The 24,067-nt window shown below is 44.6% G+C and overlaps 1 protein-coding gene across 1 annotated transcript in view; it reads left to right on the forward strand.

The window, feature by feature from the left end:
• Window positions 1–24,067, forward strand: part of ryr2a (ryanodine receptor 2a (cardiac)) — a 275,757-nt gene that overhangs the window by 110,918 nt on the left and 140,772 nt on the right. Inside the window, 7 exon segments of the mRNA XM_044179528.1 lie at window positions 2–106; window positions 11,595–11,669; window positions 17,950–18,028; window positions 19,471–19,583; window positions 20,629–20,728; window positions 21,342–21,438; window positions 22,709–22,783. Coding sequence (XP_044035463.1) covers window positions 2–106; window positions 11,595–11,669; window positions 17,950–18,028; window positions 19,471–19,583; window positions 20,629–20,728; window positions 21,342–21,438; window positions 22,709–22,783 — 644 coding nt within the window.

The raw sequence follows: 24,067 nt of genomic DNA on the forward strand, positions 1-24,067 counted from the left end.
GAATGTGCCTCCAGATCTGTCCATCTGCACTTTTGTGTTGGAGCAATCGCTGTCGGTACGAGCCCTTCAGGAGATGCTGGCCAACACTGAGGAGAAGGCTGAGGGGGTGAGTGTGAAGACACACACACACACACACACACACACACACACACACACACACACATTGCTGCTGTCTAGACTGAGTGCTTTAATTACAGCTACTGGTTCAAATGTGATTCTGTTTGACTGTAATTAGTTATCTATTCTCCCAAACAAGAAGACAGCATCATACTCTTTTATACATTTGATACAGTTGATTATATCTCAGCATTTTTACATTAGAGCCATATCTGGAATGATCTTTGCAGCAGTTGTATTAGTTTTTACCCCACATGGAACTATTATGCATATTTGTTTTTATGGCTCTTTACTATTAATTTAACTAGATTTTTCCTAATTTGTTGTATTTTATCAGTTTGTTCTTTGCGTAATATGAAACATGTTGTAAACTCTGATTTTAGAAAATGTGGTATTAAGATATGTTTTTTATCAGTGTAGCAGTTTGTCAGGGAAACAACATGTCTGTCATCTACTACTGCCTAAAGAGTGCACAGCCAGAGAGCAGAGCTCAAATCATTGCCCAGCTCATACAAAAACTTTTCACACATTTCAAAACAGACCCTTCAATCTGCTGATTTACATCAAGATGAAATGCTTTTCTTCCCTGCTTTGCATACCTTTACTCACTCCTCACCTGTTGTAATAACTGCACTGATCATCTTTTTGGAGGCATTGAAAAGTTGCCTTTGCCTCCTAATCTCGTAACCTCACTGCTAAGGGGTACTCCGCTTATTTTACACATGAAATCAGTTTATGGTTAGTACTACTCAAGCTCTGGAGGAGCTTTGTCAAGTCTGTGAAAATATCCTTGATGATGTCAACAAGGTTATCTTGTACTGGGCTTGGAGACTACACATTTATAATAGAAAGACTGCGTTATAAACTGGGGGTGTGGAGTTTGAAAGACAGGACTGATTTACCAGGCAGGGAGGTTCCAATGAAAGATCCTATCAAGTTGCATTATGGGGATTTCGAATTCACATAAGCATACTTGAACTTAAAAATGGGAACTAAAACATTCATTGAAATAATGTATTTTATTTGAATTGTTCAAGTGAGCAACATCAATCATGTGCAGTTTAAGAAAAACTACACAGAGCCGCAGTGCAGATGTAGTCTTGTTGTGGTGGAGGATAATCTAATAGAGATGGGAGTCATGTTAAATTTTATCATGGCTTGCAGTTTTTTAATGAAGTGAGGGGAGGGTTATTAATTTCTGCTTTCTCACTGTCAGCAGACATCAAGACAAAAGCCATGAGACACAGTGACACACACACGAGCGTGTACACACAGTTTTGTGCAAGCACTCATAATGTATATTCATCTAGACACAAACCTATCATGCACTTACACAGAAAAACATAACACACATCGGCACACAACTCTATGCATATACCGATGTACTGAGGTAAACACATAGCACATGCACAAACTATGTGCTATGTGCAAAATATGTGTGTCTGTTAAAGAGCCAGTCTTTGTAGTCTTGCTACACGAAAGGGCTGACAGTGCTGAAGCCTGGGGAGAGATTTGTGTGTATAGTGAGAAAGACATTCAATCACAGAGATGACACAGAAATACATGGAGTAACTGAGAAATTTCAGGTGAATGTGTGTTTTAGAGGAATCTGTGTCTGTGTAGTTCATAATCTTTTGCATACATTATACACATAGACCATACAATAGGGTGCACTCCAAAACCCGAATGGTACAGCACTGGTTTGAGCTGGAGCGCAGCCATAGTTTACAAGGCAGTTATACATTATAATCAGACCATTCATTTAAATAAAATTTGCTTTAGATTAGTTAGAACTTAATTGCATTTAAATGTTAACAGTGGCAGATGGGATATCATGTCCTGTGTATTGATTAATATAGTGTCCTATTAGACGGTTAGGCATCCATCGGTAAAGTCTGAAGTGTTGTGTCGTTTGCGAACGTTTTGTTCTAAAGAATGAATCTTTTGGGTGAACGAACTGAACTAAATCACTTCCTGAAACGATCCGTTCTCTCAGTCAGTTCAGTTGAGCTCTCAGTCAGTTGGATTCACTGAGTGAGTGATTCACGTCATTCGTTCACAGGAGGAATGGGGTGTGTTCAAGACAGCAAATACACAGCTGATTCAGGTTGCTACTATTTAGCAGCAATGATTCAACAACATTGGTCTTGGACTGCAATGCAGATATATCACATTATCTAGATTGATATTATATGCATAGGCTAACGTTTAACGTTATTGCGCGCAGTGTTGTGCGCACAATCACACACACACACACAGACGTTACAGTTTTGAAAAGAGGAAAGCTATAAGGATTTATAGAATTGCATATTTTATCCAGTACCTGTTGTAGTTTAAGGTTTTGTCACTTCCTGTTTTATTTTGTAGTGTGTTCCTTGTCTTGTGTGTCTTGTGGTTTTACTTCCTGTCTTTGTTTGCTGTCCCTCCAGTTTTGATTGTTGGCCCTTCCTTGGTTGTTTGCACCTGTGTCTCGTCGTCTCACCTCCCTTAGGGTATTTAGTCCAGGTCTCTGTCTTTGTCCATTGTTGGATCATTGTTGTTACTGCATGGTGTCGGCGTTGGGTGCACTTTTTGTTGTACCTGGTTCCTGTGCCCAGTTCCCCAGCATTCTTACCATGAGTTCTGTATTGGATTCTTTGTCTCCCTTGGACCTTGGCTGGATTCTGGATTTTGTACCTTGCCTGCTCCCTATGGGACTGTATAGCCACATTGGACTCCCTGTTTCCACCACAGCCAGCTGTTAACCCATTTTCCTATTACCTGTTGGTTACCTGTCTGCCTACCGGTCTAGCTGCCTATACCTGCCTGTAAACCATCACTCCCAATAAACACTGTAGCCATTCGGCTACTTCACCTTATAGCGCTTCCTGGTCATCTGCATTTGGGTCCACATACCACACCATATACGACAGTACCCTCAGTGTTTGTTTATAGAGTTTATGGAGGGAACGGTGCATGTTCAGGCATATGTTCAGTGAACGTACACAGTGAACGTGAGCCCTGAGTCGCTCAAGCCGGCCCCTCTCATATCTTGAAGTCTGGAAGTAGGACCAAATATACAAATAATTAGGTTTTGCAAAAAAAAGTGCTGTACATAATAGGGTAGGACTTTGTTATAGCAGCTTTCAGTTTGCAAACATATCTTTATCCAACTAAATTCTAAATTCTCCGCTCACTGGCTTATCCTTCACAAATGACCGTTCTCAGTTCACTAGTTAGCGAGCTGAACATTCGGCCGTGTTTCAGTTCAATGAATCTTTTTAATTAACTGATTCTAATGAGTCAGTAGGCTACATTGAAAAGAACTACTTTGCCCATCACTGGAAGATAAACAAATAAATAGGAAGACGTAGGAAGAAGGAGACCAAGGTGTTAACTATTTCAATCAGCTAAATTAGCCTTGTCACATGCCTTAGGCCGCATTTACATCTGTCATTTTAAGTGTCCACATGCAACACTTAAAGGCCAGATTTGATAGACTTTTTTTTTTAAACTTTCAAGTGTCATGTACCTGGATAACATCCAGATGTGATTTATAGTAATATGCCTTCTTTTATATACAGTCATTGTATCTTTTAGCCAGACCACAAATCTGATTACAATCCATCTTGGTTTTCCTGGGCTACATGCAAAATAGGGTCAGCCCTACTCCAGTTCAGACCTGAAGCTGCCAAAAACACAATAATTTGTACAATTCAACAGTTTAGTTACAACAGTTTACCTAGTTAGCTAACAACTATTCATAAACTAAAACAAAACACAGGGTGACTCGCATGAATGGACTACAGAGAAACCAAAGTTTTTTCAACTCCACAGGCTCTCACTCACATCACCCATACAGATCAATGCTCTCTCACCCACACCCACTCAATGATTGCAATGATCTTCTGTATATGTGTGCATAAATCACCAGAGTTGACTAATTTCAGTGTAATTTCTCTGCCAACTAATCTGCCATTGTCACAAGGACAAGAGAACTGTATGGCTACTTCCACAGACCACTTACTGATTTAGTTACACTGGGAGGAGTAAAGATTACGTAAGCGTTGTAGACAGACAGATTATTTTACATCTTTTCAATCTTCTGCAGAGGGGGTTTGAGCAATCACATCTCAATCTGTCGTCTTTGTTGCATCTTGGATGCTTTTACACTTTACTTTTATTTTTATAATAGAAAGCTATCCTTGAAGTGAAATGGGGTATTAGTTCCTACTGCCATGCATAGACCTGACATCGATAGTGTTATGGTGTGTCTAGCAGGAAAGCAGGAGTAGGACCCAAAATGCAGATACATAGGCAGGGCAGGTGCAGATCAATGATTTAATAGACACCAGGCTTACATGGGTAGTCAGGCAGGCAGAGATAATAAAAAAAACAAGGAGAGCAGTCCGAACAGGCAAATGTGTCCAAAAGGTTGAAGACAAAATCTAAAATTCACAAGACATTAAAAAAAAAGTCCAAGAAAACATGAGGCACAAAGGCCAGGACGATCTGACACAGAACAAAGGAAGAACACAGACTAAATACACTCAGGTAGGGAAGACAACGAGACACAGGTGGAACCAATAAGGGCAAGCAAACTAATCACAAGCAGGAAGTAAAACTACACAAGACACATGAGGGAGAACTCTTACCAAAATAAAACAGGACATAACACAACACTAACCCAAAACCATGACAGACAGTGCCATTCAGGCTGACAATAACACACTGCAAGGGGCTGTGTTGGCATGGGCAAGTTACTACTGTACTGGGTACAGGCTGAAGCTCACAAATCCACCAGGAAGTCCAAACATCAAGACATCACATCGTAGTTTATACTCTAAGGCGGGATTGTACAAGTCTCCAAAGTTGTCACAGCAGCAACAATTTTCTCTTTCATTTTTATGCTTACAAGGTAAACAGTAAGTTAGTATACTACAGGGTACACTCTTCAAGGTATTCTACTTAAATGTTCACTTGCACAAATGTAAATGGCCACTGCACTGTGTTGCTGGATTGCACTGCAGTGTGTGCAACAAAAGAGAGAGGATGAACTCCTTGCCAGACTAAACTTTACTTGGTTTAGACAAACAGACTAAATAAACCCTGAGTTTTTGCATTTTTTTTCCTGCAGTGCCACTGTTGGTTTGAAAGGGGCTTTATAGTAATCGTAGAAAAGGTTTCAGTCGTAGTCATCTGAACACAGAAGTCATTCTCAATGGTGAAAATGGTCTGAGAACTCAGAAATTTAAGCTACTCTGTGTTGCTTAGGCCCTGCCCTTAGGGAGGAGTCTTCCTGAGTGTCTGAGTGACTCCTCCCTGAGGGCAAGGCCTAAGCAACACAGAGTGGCTTAAATTTTTGAGTTCTTAGAACATTTTCACCATTGAGAATGACTTCTGGATGGGAGCCGAAACATCTTGATTCTGAAAACAGTGTCCAGATGACTACGACTGAAACCTTTTCAAGGATGGAACACTCCTGGACGAATGAGGGACTACACCGGCTTTATAGTAATGGTCACCCTGTCTGACCATGAACATGCAACTATTCTGCATTGTGATTAAGATGTAGGCAAACCTGTATTGCTGACCAGACCGTTCAGTTCACCCTTGATTGAGTTAGCTTTTGGATTACTTAACATGCGTCCTGAGAAAAAAAGGTTTACCTTTCTGATAAACACATCTGTCAAGTACAGAAACTCTGGCACCCAGTCTGTTAGAGGCAGATAAACTTATAGAGGAAGCTGCTGTATTCTGAAGTCTTAAAGACTTTTGGGGATCTTTTTACGACCTTGTATCGACTACCGGGGTCTCAACAGGATCACCATCAAGTTCCACTATCCTCTTCCCCTTGTCTCAGCGGCTCTAGAACATCTACGTGGTGCCACTGTCTTGACCAAGTTGGACCTCTGCAGCGCTTACAACCTCATACGGATACGTGAGGGACTTCCAGCTATTCCTCAAGGCTGAGAAGTGCTTCTTCCATCAACCCTCAGTGCAGTTCCTTGGGTATAACATCAATAGCAGTGGCATCCAAATGGACGAGGGGAAGGTAGAAGCCATAAAGACCTGGCCCACTCCATCCACCATCAAAGAGCTCCAAAGATTTCTTGGATTTGCCAACTTCTACAGAAGATTCATCCACAGTTACAGCTCCATTGCATATCCGCTTACCAGTCTTCTCCGTAATAAGCCCAAGTCTCTGTCCTGGTCACCAGCTGCCAATGAGGCCTTCAACACCCTGAAGGAGGCATTCACCAGCGCACTGCTCCTTGTTCACCCTGACTCTGAGAAGCCCTTCGTCGTGGAGGTAGACGCCTCTACCACAGGGGTAGGAGCGGTCCTCTCACAGCAGCAGGGGAATCCAGCCAGACTCCATCCATGTGCCGCCTACGAACTACGACATCGGCAACAGGGAACTTCTAGACATAAAACTGGCCCTTGAAGAGTGGAGGCATTGGCTGGAGGATGCAAAGCACCCATTCATGGTGCTCATAGACCACAAGAATCTGGAGTACATAAGAGACGCCAAAAGGTTAAATCCACGCCAAGCCTGCTGGGCACTGTTCTTCACACGGTTCAACTTCAACATCTCTTATCGTCCCGGTCCCAAGAATGTGAAGGTAGATGCCTTATCCTGTCTATACACCCCCGAGGAAAACAATGAAGAACCTGAGCCCATCATCCCTAAGAACGTTATCATAAGTCCCATTCAATGGTCGGAAACTTCGGTGCCCTCCTCCAATGCCTCTGCCAATGCTCTGCCGGGCTGTACCCTGGGTTTGCAATATGTATGCAATATGCACTTCACTCATCTCACACATCTCTGGGCACTGGCCACCCAGGGACCACTTCTGGTGGCCAAAGATGGCTAGGGATGTGAGAAGGTACGTACAGGGATGTCCAGAATGCGCCATCTTGCCCTTGCCACCTTCATCCGGCAAGCTACTTCCTCTGCCCGTTCCGAACAGACCCTGGTCACACCTTGGAGTGGATTTCATCACCGACCTACCTGCCTCTTACAACAATACCTGCATCCTGGTGGTGGTCGACAGATTTTCCAAATCCTGCAGACTGATACCCCTCAAGGGACTACCCATAGCCATGGAAACGGCAGAACTCCTATTCAACCACATGTTACGCTATTTTGGGATCCCAGAAGACATAGTGTCGGACTGTGGACCCCAGTTCATTTCACGAGTGTGGAGAGCCTTCTTCCCCCGCCTAGGTGTGACCATAAGCCTCTCATCTGGATACCACCCACAGTCGAATGGGCAGGCGAAGATCCAAGAGATCGGCCGATTCCTACGTACCTTCTGCCATGGCCACCAGAACTCTTGGAACCAGTTCCTGGGTTGGGCCGAGTATGCCCAGAACTCCGTCAACCTACCACTGGACTCACTCCCTTCCAGTGCGTACTCGGCTACCAACCCCCTCTCTTCCTGTCAGGAGAACCATCGGATGTACCAGCGGACTACTGGTTCCGAGAGAACGAGAGGGTCTGGGACGCAGCTCACCATCAGCTGCAACAAGCTCTTCGCAGATGCAGAATGACAGCCAACCTGAGACCCTCCACTGCCCCAGTCAACCTGATCAGAAGGTCTGGCTGTCGACCCAGGACATCAGAATGCGTCTGCCCTGCAAGAAGCTCAGTCCCAGATTCATTGGTCTCTTCACCATCGCCAAGCAGATCAACCCGGTCACTTATCAGCTCCAATTACCACCTCAGTACAGAATTCACCCAACTTTCCATGTGTCACTCCTCAAGCCTCACCACCCTTCTGTTTCTGTTCCCACAGAGCCTGGCGCAGCAGCTGAACCCCCCCTTCCTCTCATCCAGGAGGATGGAGCAGCATACCAGGTAAACGAGATCTTGGACTCTCGACGCCACGGTGGTCTACTGGAATACCTGGTGGACTAGGAGGGCTATGGTCTCAAGGAGCGCTCATGGGTACCTAGACATGACATCCTTGACCCCTCTCTGCTTGACGCCTTCCACGCTACTCACCCAGATCGACCTGCTCCCTGTGGAAGAGGACGACCACCAGGGCGTCAGGGTCCTCAGCCCTTGGGAGCTGGCCACGGGAGGGGGGGTACTGTCACAGACACGCCAGGCTCTACCGTCAGCCAGTCACAGCGCACTCCATCACCAGAGTACTAATCACATACACCTGCTCCCCATCAGCACCTACTGGGATAAAAGCACACCACTCACCTCAGTCAGTTGTCCGGTCTCGTTGATACCAAAGGACTCTACATATGGATCTCCACTACATCTCTATGCTACTCCAGCGTGTTTTCCCAGTCATTGTGCATCATCGCCTGGGTGGGAGTTATCTACCTTCCTCGTGTGTTCGCTCAGTCACCGACCAGCTACCCATCCTCCATCTACCGACTTGTAAGACAAAGGACAGTATCTGTGGCCATTCCTCATTCTATTAAGAATCCATAACTTAACGTCTTACCTGCATTACTGAGTTTGCCGTGCTGTATTCCAGTGCTGCAGCATAGAGAGTTCAGGGGGCTGTTATGGCCCAACAAGGATTTCAGGGATTGGAGGCTGCTGCATGGTGACTAGAGATCTCTGCGGCGCAAGAACTGGAGGCTGCTGCACGGGGACTGGAGACCGATGCGGCACAGGGACTGGAGGCCGATGCGGTGCAGGAACTGGAGGAACTGGGGACCAGGCAGGACGATGATGGCTCTGAGGACCCGGGCAGCTGGGTCTCTGGAGGGCTGGGCAGCTGGGCCTCCAACTTGGGAACAGAGTCCCTCAGCCAAGGCTGAAAGGACAATTTTGCATGGGCCAGATTGCCTCTCTATGATAGTCCCCGACCGCCTTCCTCCACATATCCCCAAGGCACTCCAGGTCACTAATCAGCTTTAACTGTTGGGTCCATTATTGTCTGATCGTTCTGTTGTGGTGTGTCAAGCAGGAAAGCAGGAGGAGCACCCAAATGCAGACAACGGATGTGCAGTTTGATAATTTTACTAACAAAAGGCTTACACTGGAGACGGCAGGCAACAGTAGCTCACAGCAGGTAAGCAGTTTCAAAACAGGAACACAAATCCAGCGGTGGGCAGGCAAAATCCAAAATGCACAGACAGGCAAGGTACAACGGACTAAAGAATCCAGTGGAACAACAAACCAGGGTGCTTGACAGAGATACAACGTACAACTATCTGACACAGAACAAAGGAAGGACACAGACTAAATACACTTAGGTTAGGAAGACAACGAAACACAGGTGAAAACAATCAGAAGACGAAGCAAAACTAAAAGACAGTTAAGGGAAGGAGGCTATTTCAAAATACAACAGGAAATAACAGAACACAAACTCAAAACCATGACATACGGAGACCTTAAGTAGGCATCTTATCACATCTATTGCGGTAAACCAGCTGTCCGGCTGGCCCACTTCCTGCAGCTTTCTGAGTTATGGATTCAGAATTCAGACTGGTCTTTGATTATTCACTATTTAATTAGTTTAGTTCTTGCTCTGTGGGAGAACTACAGAAACAACTTCTTTCTTCCCTAATGAGCATGTGGAAATACCTGATGCTCTACGTACTGCACAAACATCTGTAGATGCTACTGTGCCCCCTTGATATTATTCTGACAAAACTGCTAAAAGAAGCAATAGAGTCAATCGGCCCTGCTCTGATGACCATCATCAATAGCTCTCTGACCTCTGGAGTTGTATGAGATCTTTTTAAAACTGCTTGTGTTCATCCGCTGCTGGAGGGACCCGGTTTAGACCCCACAGGCCAATTTTCAAACCTGCTCTGACACCACTAAATTAGCTGCCTACATGACATAAAAAGCTGGATCTCCCAAAACTTCTTAAAATTTAACTCAAGACAGAAGTTCTCATCATCAGCCCTGAACACATGTCAAAACAAATACAGCCAATCCTTGGTGCCCTCACCCCAAACATAAAGTCAGCTACAAAAAAATCTGGGTGTTATCCTGGATAGTAACTTGAGCCTGGAGCAACATGTAAAGATAGTAGTCCAATCGTGTTTGGACTACTTTCTTTAACTGAGAAATATCTCCTAAATTAGATCAGTTCTGTCCTCCAGAAACAGAGAAAATTATATACGCTCTTATATCCTCCCGCCTCGATTACTGTAATTTGCCTAAACAGTCGAGCTATGGAGCAGCTCCAAATTGTTTAAAATTCAGCAGCTTGAGCAAAACAAAATGATTCTCGCACATCACACCAATTTTGGTCTCACTGCTTTGGATTCCAGTCTCTTTTAGAATCCATTTCCAATCTCATACAAAGCTCTGAATGATCTGGCACCGGAGTATAACCAAGCTCCTCACATCGTACTGTCCAAAGAGGCCCCTCAGGTCTGCCAGTCTGGGTCTTCTAACTATTCTAGATTCCTGGTTAAAAACAAAGGGTGATCGAGCCTTTGCAGTACTGGCTCCTCGGCTTGGGAACAGCCTTCCACTGAGCATCAGATCAGCTGACTCTACTGCTGCTTTTAAATCTCGTCTTAAAATTTTACAGTATGGCTTTTCCTAACAGCTTCTGAGGTCATCTGTTGTTTTTTTTTCTTTCATTGAGAGTTTTATCTTTTATGTGTATGTGTGTATGTATGTATGTATGTTTGTATGTATATGCACATGTTTCATTATTTACCTCTTGCAATTGTTGCTTATGTCTTGAATTTCCTCCCCTTGGAAAGCACTTTGTGCTTATAGCTTGGAAAGTGCTCTATAAATAAAATTATTATTATTATTTACTTTTGGAATACTGCTACTTTATTACAGTTTTACTATTCTAACTATGTTTTCTTCTGGTGGTATCATTGTCCATATGACAAGTTACTAACTGCACTGTTTTTTCTGTCTCTGTAACCTTTTATGATATCCTACTGATAAAGGTCTAGTAAAGTCACATGAAATCATGGTCAGTTCAAACACATACCTGTACATGAAGCATGCAACAAAATAAAGCGGATGTACACATTTAAACATTACACAAGCAGAGACCTGTTATTGGGGAGCGTTTCATTTGATACACCAGAACAGCCACTCTAAACACAAAGCGTCAATAGTGTGCCCGGTCAGGTTTAATTAACTGTGGAAGCCCAAATCATGATTAGGATTATTATTTCATTAGACATCCCTGGGTGATGGTAATTATACTATCAGCTAGGGATGTTAATATGACAGTGATATATTGATATTTGAACTTCTACTTCCTTTAAAAACTACTATGATGCAGTGATGGATGAATGATATTACAGTTCATCTTACTTACTTTATTTAAATTCGAGTTTGTAGACTCTCAGGTACAACTTTACAGATAAAGCATTCTAGTAGAATTAAATGATACAGCTAGCCTCTTCCTGTCTGCATCTGTTTTGTTGGACTGTCTGTACTGTTTATTAATATCTAAGTTTTTCTCTCTCAGTGACTTTCTGTCTTTTGTAACTCTGCTCATTTTTCTTTCTCCCTCTTGTTAATGTCTCTCTGTCAGACGGCCCAAGGGGGTGGTCATCGCACCTTACTGTATGGACACGCTGTCCTGCTGCGACATTCCTACAGTGGAATGGTCAGTGAACACACACACTCACACACATGCACACACACACAAATGAACACACACTTACCACAATAACAGCTCTAACCAAAAACTATAGGCTTCCCAATATTATTAAAGGAACATTCTAACAGTCAGATGAGAAGATTGATATAATCTAATACAGAAATACAGTGCCTTGCGAAAGTATTCGGCCCCCTTGAATTTTGCGACCTTTTGCCACATTTCAGGCTTCAAACATAAAGATATAAAACTGTAATTTTTTGTGAAGAATCAACAACAAGTGGGACACAATCATGAAGTGGAATGAAATTTATTGGATATTTCAAACTTTTTCAACAAATCAAAAACTGAAAAATTGGGCGTGCAAAATTATTCAGCCCCCTTAAGTTAATACTTTGTAGCGCTACCTTTTGCTGCGATTACAGCTGTAAGTCGCTTGGGGTATGTCTCTATCAGTTTTGCACATCGAGAGACTGAAATTTTTGCCCATTCCTCCTTGCAAAACAGCTCGAGCTCAGTGAGGTTGGATGGAGAGCATTTGTGAACTTCTTTCCACAGATTCGATTGGATTCAGGTCTGGACTTTGACTTGGCCATTCTAACACCTGGATATGTTTATTTTTGAACCATTCCATTGTAGATTTTGCTTTATGTTTTGGATCATTGTCTTGTTGGAAGACAAATCTCCGTCCCAGTCTCAGGTCTTTTGCAGACTCCATCAGGTTTTCTTCCAGAATGGTCCTGTATTTGGCTCCATCCATCTTCCCATCAATTTTAACCATCTTCCCTGTCCCTGCTGAAGAAAAGCAGGCCCAAACCATGATGCTGCCACCACCATGTTTGACAGTGGGGATGGTGTGTTCAGGGTGATGAGCTGTGTTGCTTTTTCGCCAAACATAACATTTTGCTGAACCGCCACCTTAACGTGGTGGAGGGGTTTGAGTACCCGAATGACCCTGGGAGCTATGTTGTCTGGGGCTTTATGCCCCTGGTAGGGTCTCCCATGGCAAACAGGTCCAGGGTGACGGGTCAGACCAAGAGCGGTTCAGAAGACCCTTATGGATTTTTTAAAACCAAGGCCAGTTACGTCGCCCGGATTGGCGCTACCGGGGCCCCACCCTGGAGCCAGGCCTGGGGTGGGTGCCCGACGGCGAGCGCCTGGTGGCCGGGCCTTTCCCCACGGGGCCCGGCCGGGCACAGCCCGAAGGAGCGGCGTGGGGCCGTCCTCCCGTGGACCCACCACCCGCAGGAGGATCCGTGGGGGCCGGTGCAGAGAGATCTGGGCGGCAGTCGAAGGCAGGGGCTTCGCGACCAGATCTCCGGACACAGAAACTGGCTCTAGGGACATGGAATGTCACTTCGCTGGGGGAAGGAGCCTGAGCTTGTGCGGGAGGTTGAGCGTTACCGGCTAGATATAGTCGGCCTCGCCTCCACGCACAGCCTGGGCTCTGGAACCCGTCTCCTCGAGAGAGGCTGGACGCTCCATTTCTCTGGCGTTGCCGGCGGGGAGAGGCGGCGGGCTGGTGTGGGCCTGCTCATAGCCCCACAGCTCAGCCGTCACGTGTTGGAGTTTACCCCAGTGAACGAGGGGTCGCGTCCTCCGCCTACGGGTGGGGACAGGTCTCTCACTGTTGTGGCGGCCTCACGGGCCGAACAGCAGTGCAGAGTACCAGGCCTTCTTGGAGTCCCTGGGAGGGGTACTAGACAGTGCACCGCCCGGGGACTCCGTTGTTCTACTGGGGACTTCAACGCCCACGTGGGCAACGACAGTGACACCTGGAGAGGGGTAATCGGAAGGAACGGCCCCTGATCTGAACCCGAGCGGTGTTCAGTTGTTGGACTTCTGTGCTAGTTACAGTTTGTCCATAACTAACACCATGTTCAAGCACAAGGGTGTCCATCAGTGCACGTGGCACCAGGACACCCCTAGGCCGGAGGTCGATGATCGACTTTGTTGTCGTATCATCTGACCTCCGCCGCGTGTCTTGGACACTCGGGTGAAGAGAGGGCGGAGCTGTCAACCGATCACCACCTGGTGGTGAGTTGGATCCGCTGGCGGGGGAGGAAGCCGGACAGACTTGGCAGGCCCAAGCGTATCGTGAGGGTCTGCTGGGAACGTCTGGCGGAGCCCTCTGTCAGCAGGGTCTACAACTCACACCTCCGGGAGAGCTTCTCCCAGATCCCGGGGGAGGTTGGGGACATTGAGTCCGAGTGGACCATGTTTTCCACCTCCATTGTCGATGCGGCGGCTCGTAGCTGTGGTCGCAAGGTTTCTGGTGCCTGTCGCGGCGGCAATCCCCGAACCCGGTGGTGGACGCCGGAAGTAAGGGATGCCGTCAGGCTGAAGAAGGAGTCCTATCGGGCCTTGTTGGCTCGTGGGACTCCCGAGGCAGCTGACGGTACCGGCAGGCTAAGCGTGCTGCAGCCCGTGCGGTCGCAGAGGCAAAAACTCAGGACTGGGAGAGGTTCGGAGGCCATGGAGGAGGACTATCGGTCGGCCTCAAAGAAATTCTGGCAAACCGTCCGACGGCTCAGGAGGGGGAAGCAGTGCTTCACCAACACCTTGTACGGTGCGGGTGGAGAGCTGTTGACCTCGACTGGGGATGTTGTCGGACGGTGGAAGGAATACTTTGAGGATCTCCTCAATCCCGCTGTCACGTCTTCCGAAGAGGAAGCGGAGGCTGGGGACCCGGAGGCGGACTCATCCATCACCCTGGCCGAAGTCACTGAGGTTGTTGGCAAGCTCCTTGGTGGCAAGGCTTCGGGGGTGGATGAGATCCGTCCTGAGTATCTTAAGTCTCTGGATGTTGTGGGACTGTCTTGGCTGACACGTCTCTGCAACATCGCGTGGCGGTCTGGGACAGTGCCTCTGGACTGGCAGGCCCGGGGTGGTGGTCCCTCTGTATAAGAAGGGGGACCGGAGGGTGTGTTCCAATCACAGAGGGATCACACTTCTCAGCCTCCCCGGTAAGGTCTATTCCAGGGTACTGGAGAGGAGAATTCGTCCGATAGTCGAACCTCGGATTCAGGAGGAGCAGAGTGGTTTTCGTCCCGGTCGTGGAACACTGGACCAGCTCTATACTCTCCATCGGGTGCTCGAGGGTTCATGGGAGTTTGCCCAACCAGTCCACATGTGCTTTGTGGATCTGGAGAAGGCATTCGACCGTGTGCCCCGGGCGCTTTGTGGGGAGTGCTCTGGGAGTATGGGGTCCGGGGCCCTTTGCTAAGGGCTGTCCGGTCCCTGTATAACCGGAGCAGGAGCTGTGTTCGCATTGCCGGCAGTAAGTCAGACCTGTTCCCGGTGCATGTTGGACTCCGCCAGGGCTGCCCTTTGTCACCGGTTCTGTTCATAATTTATATGGACAGAATTTCTAGGCGCAGTCAGGGGCCGGAGGGTGTCCGGTTTGGGAACCACAGGATCTCATCTCTGCTGTTTGCAGATGATGTCGTTCTGATGGCTTCTTCAAACCGGGACCTGCAGCATGCACTGGGACGGTTTGCAGCCGAGTGCGAAGCAGCTGGGATGAGAATCAGCTCTTCCAAATCTGAGGCCATGGTTCTTGACCGGAAAAAGGTGGTTTGCTCTCTTCGCGTGGGTGGGGAGTCCTTGCCTCAAGTGGAGGAGTTTAAGTATCTCGGGGTCTTGTTCACGAGTGAGGGACGGATGGAGCGTGAGATTGACAGGCGGATCGGTGCAGCGTCTGCAGTGATGCGGGCGCTGTATCGGACCGTTGTGGTAAAGAAGGAGCTGAGTCGAAAGACAAAGCTCTCGATTTACCGGTCAATCTACGCTCCTGCCCTTACCTATGGTCATGAGCTTTGGGTAGTGACCGAAAGGACAAGATCGCGGATACAAGCGGCCGAAATGGGCTTCCTCCGCCGAGTGGCTGGGCGCTCCCTTAGAGATAGGGTGAGGAGCTCAGTCACACGGGGAGCTCGAGTAGAGCCGCTGCTCCTCCACGTCCGAGAGGAGCCAGCTGAGGTGGCTAGGGCATCTGATCCGGATGCCTCCTGGACGCCTCCTCGGGAGGTGTTCTGGGCATGTCCCACCGGGGCGGCCCCGGGAAGACCCAGGACACGCTGGAGGGACTATGTCTCTCGGCTGGCCTGGGAACGCCTCGGGATCCCCCCGGAGGAGCTGGAGGAAGTGTCTGGGGCGAAGGAAGTCTGGGAGTCCCTGCTTAGACTGCTGCCCCCGCGACCCGGCCCCGGATAAGCGGAAGAAGATGGATGGATGGATGGATGGATGGATAACATTTTGCATTGTTGCCAAAAAGTTCAATTTTGGTTTCATCTGACCAGAGCACCTTCTTCCACATGTTTGGTGTGTCTCCCAGGTGGCTTGTGGCAAACTTTAAACAACACTTTTTATGGATATCTTTAAGAAATGGCTTTCTTCTTGCCACTCTTCCATAAAGGCCAGATTTGTGCAGTATACGACTGATTGTTGTCCTATGGACAGAGTCTCCCACCTCAGCTGTAGATCTCTGCAGTTCATCCAGAGTGATCATGGGCCTCTTGGCTGCATCTCTGATCAGTCTTCTCCTTGTATGAGCTGAAAGTTTAGAGGGACCGGCCAGGTCTTGGTAGATTTGCAGTGGTCTGATACTCCTTCCATTTCAATATTATCGCTTGCACAGTGCTCCTTGGGATGTTTAAAGCTTGGGAAATCTTTTTGTATCCAAATCCGGCTTTAAACTTCTCCACAACAGTATCTCGGACCTGCCTGGTGTGTTCCTTGTTCTTCATGATGCTCTCTGCGCTTTAAACGGACCTCTGAGACTATCACAGTGCAGGTGCATTTATACGGAGACTTGATTACACACAGATGGATTTTATTTATCATCATTAGTCATTTAGGTCAACATTGGATCATTCAGAGATCCTCACTGTTTGCTGCACTGAAAGGAAAGGGGCTGAATAATTTTGCACGCCCAATTTTTCAGTTTTTGATTTGTTAAAAAAATTTGAAATATCCAATAAATTTCGTTCCACTTCATGATTGTGTCCCACTTGTTGTTGATTCTTCACAAAAAATTACAGTTTCATATCTTTATGTTTGAAGCCTGAAATGTGGCAAAAGGTCGCAAAGTTCAAGGGGGCCGAATACTTTCGCAAGGCACTGTAGGTCAAATATATCTTTCAACAACTACAGTGTCTGAAGCCAGGAATAATATTCCAAGAAGTGGTGGATAATGACATATTTGCCCTGCTCCTCTGTAATTAACGAATTGTTATGGATGGCATTTAAGCAATTGCCAAATTACAGGTGGTTCTGTAATTGACAACAACCTTGTAAGAGAAAATCATTTTAAGGTCCAGTGTGTGAGGAGCTATTGACAAAAACTATAGGACTATAATATTCATAAGTATGTTTTCATTAGTGTATAATCGCCTGAAAATAAGAATCGTTGTGTTTTCATTACCTTAGAAATAAGCCCTTTATATCTACGGAGGGAGTGGGTCGCCTTCCATATTTCATCGCCATGTTTCTACAGTAGCCCAGAATGGACAGATATGGCCTTTTGCGTTTTTCATGAGTTTTGCAGCCACCGTATATTCTTCTGCATGCTTGGAAGGGGAGCGTGAGGCGAGTGGTATTCAAATGGTTGCAAACTGCAATTTCACCGCTAGATGCCACAAAATCCTCCACACTGGACCTTTAATTCCAATTATCAAATTATTTGATTTAAGATTATTATTAATATTAGTAATATTATATTATTAACTACTCAAATGGTTCTGAATTCATATTAAGCCTTCACGGTCTGAAAGGTACTGGTGTTTGTGCGGTTCATCCATTCCATCCATCCGCTTTACCCGCTTATCCTTTAGAGGGTGGCGGAGGGGCTGGAGTCGATTCCAGCAATCGGCAAACAAAACTACTTGGTTATAATAAGTCAAGTGATGTAAGTAACGTAAGTGACGTGACTTGACTCACGTGACGTAAGTCAACTACGTAACAGTATTTCACTTAAAACTTTAAAAAAGTCAACGTTGACTTGGTTTCACAGGACACAAACCCTGCCAGACTTAAATTATGGCGGAACCAATGAGTAAGCTGAAAAAGAGTATGTAACTGGGGCTGTAACCATTACTGGGGTAGGAGTAGAAAAATCACACACATATGCTCTCCAGACACAACCAGCACATTTAACATTAAAATCACCCCACTTCCCCTAGAGAAGTCAATCCCATCTAATGGGGCGATAAAAAATATTGTACTGTAGTTGGTAGATGATCTAGTTTTTCAGATGGATTGATTGAATGAATTGTGTTTCTCTGTGTAGTACCTGTGCTGTCTGTCCACCTCCCGCTCATCCACAGACAAACTGGCTTTTGATGTTGGACTGCAAGAAGATACCACAGGTAGGAGTCAGACCCATTTCTTTCACTATTATCACATGGTTTGAAATATGTTGATATTAAAAATGTCACTAACTAGTTATTATTAACTTGCTGTTAATAATAACTGCTGTGTTGCCAAACTGTGATTCTACAGAACTTTATTTTAAAACTGCACATGTGTAATGTGTCACTTGAGGTGATGAGCCCATAGAGAATTATCGCCCACTTTAACTTATTGTTTTGGTTTTACAGGCCAAACCTTTACTGTTTTGGTTCAGTCTCAGCACTCTCATCAGCCAAACAGCAGATAGACACAGTTAGAGACTAGCTGGTGAACACAGTGGAGCATTTAGCAGCTGAAGAGCCAGATATTTTCCTCAGGAGTTGGTGGAGAGCAGACATAAGATAAAAGGAGAGTGAATATTGGACTTCATCGGGTGGACACACACTCCAAATGAATGCTGATGTGTCTGTGTCTGCTGTTGTGTAAATAAGCAACTGTTTGCTAAAGCATTAGCCATATCAGTTTTATAAGTCAAATGCATGTGTGATGTTTAGCTTGTTGATCAATGCAGCTTTAAATTCTTGTGGAGATCCCAAGGTTTCCAAAGATACCAAATGTGTCAGCTTAAATTTTGAGGAAAAGAACATTTCACTCAGTGTAAACATTGTATAGCTTCAATAAAGAGTTTAAACAAGCTGACAGAGAATATATATGATAATGTCAGAGAGTGTGGTATACTGTAAAATGAGATTTTTTTCAACCATAAAGCTCTTTAAGGGGAAAAACTAAGGGGTTAAGAAAATAATATTCAACACAATTCCCCATGTGTTCCTGGTGTGAACACCAAGGGTTCACTATCATACGGAAAACGTTTGCTTAAAAGAACTGAAAAATAATGATCGTGTCACATCTTCAACAATCAAGCTCCCTCAGATTGGGCGCAGGTTTGCATTAGCCTGATTACATTAGCTTTGAGTTGGCTTCATCCTGGTCCAGTTCGGTATCTCAAGCTGCACTTTGCTTTCACTATCTGCACATCATTTTTGGAATAAATTGCTGGACTGCTGTTGTCAGTGTTATGATACTGTCAGTTTGTCTCTGACTGTGTCTAACAGATACAATCTGAGTCCAGACCTGCTGCTTCTCCACAGTGGTTTTCACTTTAGAACAAAGTCAGAACAACACAAGCCAATGCAAAGTACACTGTCTGCTCTGTTCTTTCTTGACCTGCTTCTGTAAAAATGATACAAATTACAGTACAAGCAGAATTGCTGCAAAACAAATCTAGGCTACCAAAGTGGTACACAGGCTGAGGTGATACAGTAGATAGCATTACAGGACTTGCTATGTGAGTCTGAGTCATGGACACATTTCTGCTTTATTTTCTGAGCTATTGTTTCCTTTGTGTATGTGTTTTCTTTCTTTGTGTGTGTGTGCGTGTATGTGTGTGTGTGTGTAGGCGAGGCGTGCTGGTGGACCATCCATCCAGCTTCAAAGCAGCGTTCAGAGGGAGAGAAGGTTAGAGTGGGAGATGATCTCATCCTGGTCAGCGTCTCCTCTGAAAGATATCTGGTCGGTAGCAGCTCTGTGTGGGAACATGGACTCAAATCTTACTATCACTTTCTTTCTTTCTCTTATTATTTTCCTTTTCTCCATCATTCCTTTTTTCTTTCCTTTTTACTGTTTCTTTCCTTCGCTCCTTAACCTTCTTTCCTTCTTAGTGAGACTGTCATGAACAAATAATGAACTAAACTCTGTTAAGTATGACAGACAAAGGGTTAAAGACAATCAATCGTGTGCATACACAAACACAGCAGCCAATGGGATATTCACATACAGTTATGCACCAATGGATGAACTATGGATGAACGTCATAGTATGCCACACTCAAGAGCCACATTAGAGCCTTCTCTATATATCGGTACCTCTCCATAGACGTGCTCCTTCTGTTTATGGACCAAATCCATCATTAGACACATCCTTTTCCTTTCTGTGAGTTCAGGAATTTGATTTGTCTAAAACCATATGAATATATACCAAACTCAGCTATAGCCACATAAATGTGAATATACCAGTGGCTGCTGCCGGTGTTTCTGTCACACTCCTCTTATTTAAATGTATTTGTAAAGTGTTATATGATTAAGGCCACAAGCCAAAGTTTCTGTCTCACAATAAAGTTGTTCTTTATACTTCAAGTGTAGTTTTGACAGACAATAGATACTCCAAAATGGGGACAATTCTCCTGATACTGGTACTGTAGCAACCATCTAAAGATCTAATCGTCCTTATAAAATTAGCCACATTTGCTACAGCTTTGGAATTTTAATCCAAGTGTAGGCTGGATTTCATATTCTGCATCTTATCCGATCAAGGGTCTAAGGACAGAGGGGGTCATATGCTGTACAGACAGTAAAGCCCTTTATGGCAAATTTGTGATTTGTGATATTTGGCTATACAAATAAAATTGACTTGACTTGAATACCAAGACCAATTGCATGGTCCGATGCATTGCATCACAGGACTCAGATTCAGGAACATCCTTAGTGTTGGTGTGTATTTCAGTCCGGTGTGTCAGTCATTGGTTTTTTATTTGGCTCTTATGTCTCTCTTCCTGCAGCATCTGTCCTATGGTAATGGCAGTCTCCATGTAGATGCAGCCTTCCAGCAGACACTGTGGAGTGTGGCTCCCATCTGTTCTGGCAGTGAAGTAGCACAAGGTACACCTGTCTGTCTCTTTGTATCTCTCTTTGTTTTCTTTTTTCCATCATTCTCTCTTTGTTTTTTTATCTATCTTTGTTGCTTGGTGCTTGTATTTTGCTTTTTACTGTCTTATCTTATCACTTTTATACATTCATTTATTGTTGCTTCTTGTTTTTGCACAAATATGTTTGTGAAATTGAATTCATATTTCTGGACACATTGAATGCACCATGTTTACACACATTTCTGGGCAATGCATTGTGGGACAATAGTGTACATCAACAGCACAGCCCAAAATCAAGCATTTTTCGTCTGCATATTGAGTTTTTGTACTACTACTAATAACTAATACTTAATTTAGTCACTTTTCCAGTGTGAACACACTACAGATTCAAAACGTGCTTAGAATTAATATGTAGTATGGAATTAGGACACTGCAACTGTCTCTGGATACTGCCTGTTATAGTCAAGTCAATTTATATAGTCAAATATCACAAATCACAAATTTGCCTCAAGGGGCTTTACATCTGTACAGCATACAACACCCTCTGTTCTTAGACCCATAACATTTATTTTTTCTCTTTCCTCCTTTTTCTCTAATGTCATTCCCCCTTTTCTCCCTTTCTGCAGGTTTCCTGATAGGAGGGGATGTCCTGCGCCTCCTTCACGGTCACATGGACGAGTGTCTAACTGTTCCATCTGGGGAGCATGGGGACGACCAGAGAAGGTAATGTGTACTGGTAGTTACAACTGGACTGATTTATGGGCTCTAGATAGTCTTTTTGATAACAATTTCATCTCATCTGGTTGTATGTGAAGTAGTTCTTACCTGCACTGATTCTGTGTAGACATTTTGATCTGATTACGCACATAGTTTAAAGAGTTTAAGAGTTTTTACCTGAACTGTAAGCCTAAATTTGCTAAATTTTAAAATGAGATCATCAAATAACCAGGGGAAGTGTAGAATGTTGAGTCAGTACGTGGCTTGTTTAATTGCTGTCATTCAGTTATACACATTCATAAAGAGACCCGGTACCAGCATCTGGACGCTACAATTTATAATCCTTCAATACCAAAGTCTTGGACAGATAAACAGCATACTCGTGATTTTGCATGTCTTGCAAGTTGCAATAGAAATTGCATGCAATGTAAAACCAAATAGGAGGTATAAATACCTGCTGAAAGTGACAGAAGGAGAGAGGAGAGAAACGAGAAAGCACAAAACTACGTGAGAGAGAAGATGTCGAGTTAGTAACATGCAGTAATGGGATAAAAATGCATACAGATGGAGAGGGGGAGGAGGAGAGAGGAAAGAGGTGCACCATGGGAAGTCTCTCAGCAGTCTAGGCCTTTAGCAGCATAACTAAGGGATGGTTCAGGACTCAGCCAAGCCAGCCCGAACTATAAGCTTTATCAAAGACAAAAGTCTTAAGCCTACTCTTAAATGTGGAGATGGTGTCTGCCTTCCAAGCCCAAACTGGGACCTGATTCCACAGGAGAGGAGCTTGATAACTGAAGGTTCTGGCTCCCATTCTACTTTTGGAGACTCTAGGAACCACAAGTAACCCTGAATCCTGGGAGCGCAGTGTTCTGGGTAACCTGTCTAAGAGACAGGTTAATGGCTTAGATGAATTAATTGTCGAAGTTAGTTGAAGAAGATTGATAGGAGCAAAGTCCATGGCCTGCAGAGAAAGTAGCAACTCCCATTACATTGTCTGCTGTGACTGAGACAGGGAGGACTATTAATGATTATTGTTTTAAGATGTCCCTGAAGGGGACAGCCATGTTGTTAAACAATGCTGATGAGAGTGGCTGTGTTCTCCTCCTGACTGTCCACTGAGGTTTGTTCCTGAGTCATTCAGGTAGTAGCATATCTAGATGTACATCAAAAGCAACTGGAGTTCCTGTGGAAGAGGTGATTTCTGGAATGCACAATGTTTTGAAGGAAAAGAAATATAATTAGTTTGAAGGCGTGATTGTTTAATTTTTACCCCCAGGACAGTGCACTATGAGGGGGGAGCAGTGTCCAGTCATGCCAGGTCCTTGTGGAGGCTGGAGACACTGCGAGTCGTGTAAGTGCAACATACACGTACTGTACACACATACAACAAACAAGTAGATGACATATATACACCAGCAGACACACATTGCCACACGTTTGTCCAGACGTGTTGTTTTGAACACATCTCACGTGCTGTCAGTTTTTTATCTTTTGTCAAGCTGTTTGCAGTCATTGCTGGGGATTCCTCACCGTGTAAAGAGTCTAGCACTTACTGTACTGTGGGCAACAGAGTGGTACATGTTAAAAATATTATAACTTTTACTCACAGTGTGTGCGTCAACACCCTTTAAATTGCTTCAGTAGTTGCTAAGTAACAGCAGTATCAGGGCTTGACAGGAAGTTTCAGACAAGTTTCCAGTTTGGTAACCAGGCAGCAGCTCCTTGGTTGCCCAAGTTGACCGAATGGTTGCCATATTTTAACCATTTATGTGTAAATTTGTAGTGATAATGCTCTTTTGTTTCAGTGTGTATGTAACATAACATTTAGTTTTCTGTCACAGACACGCAGTTAAAATGAAATGGATTTTAACTAAAAGAAATTGGCTACTATTTACATATTACACCTCCACAAACCTTGACTGCAGTACATTAAAGATAGCAGAATAGTCCAGTTTGGGTAGATATGCTTGAGTGTTGAATAATAAAGCTGCAGCACAGGGAGTCAACAAAGAAACAAACAAAGAAGTCAGTTCAACAAAAGAAAATAACTCAGTTATCATAAATTCTCAAATGGTGGTCACTATTTGAGAGCCAGATCCTGCTATGGGCCTCTGGACATACAGTAAATGAGCTGTGTATTGTATATGTATTCTTGTTGCCATTAATTATCCATCAGGAGCAGTCATTTACCAACCAGCACTCCTAATCTTTAATATTACCCTGCCCCAGGTTTGCTAGTGTGTGGCAATTTGATTAAACACAAATGCATTTAGAAACATAAAAACAGAAATAATAAAGGTGTTAATATTACGTTTTGGCATAGGGCCCTCATAAGATGAGGTAAAATTGCAGGAGCCACTTGAAGACACTTGTCATTTCAATTAAGATTGTGCTTTGGCGGTGCATATTGCTTAACAAATTTGCAGTTGATCAATTGCCACACAGTAGCCCTTTAGGGCCTTTGAAGGTCTGGGGCTCTGAGGAAGTTTCCTTGTTTGCCCGGTTGATAATCCAGCCTTGTGTGGAGCTGAGGGGAACTGCAGAGTTGATGGGTTTGTTACTATGACCAACAACTTACATATAGTCATTTAATCCATGGTTTATATAAAACTATTTATTACTGCAGCTTTAAAGG

Source organism: Siniperca chuatsi, linkage group LG20, assembly GCF_020085105.1.
Source record: "Siniperca chuatsi isolate FFG_IHB_CAS linkage group LG20, ASM2008510v1, whole genome shotgun sequence".
Lineage (NCBI taxonomy): Eukaryota > Metazoa > Chordata > Actinopteri > Centrarchiformes > Sinipercidae > Siniperca > Siniperca chuatsi.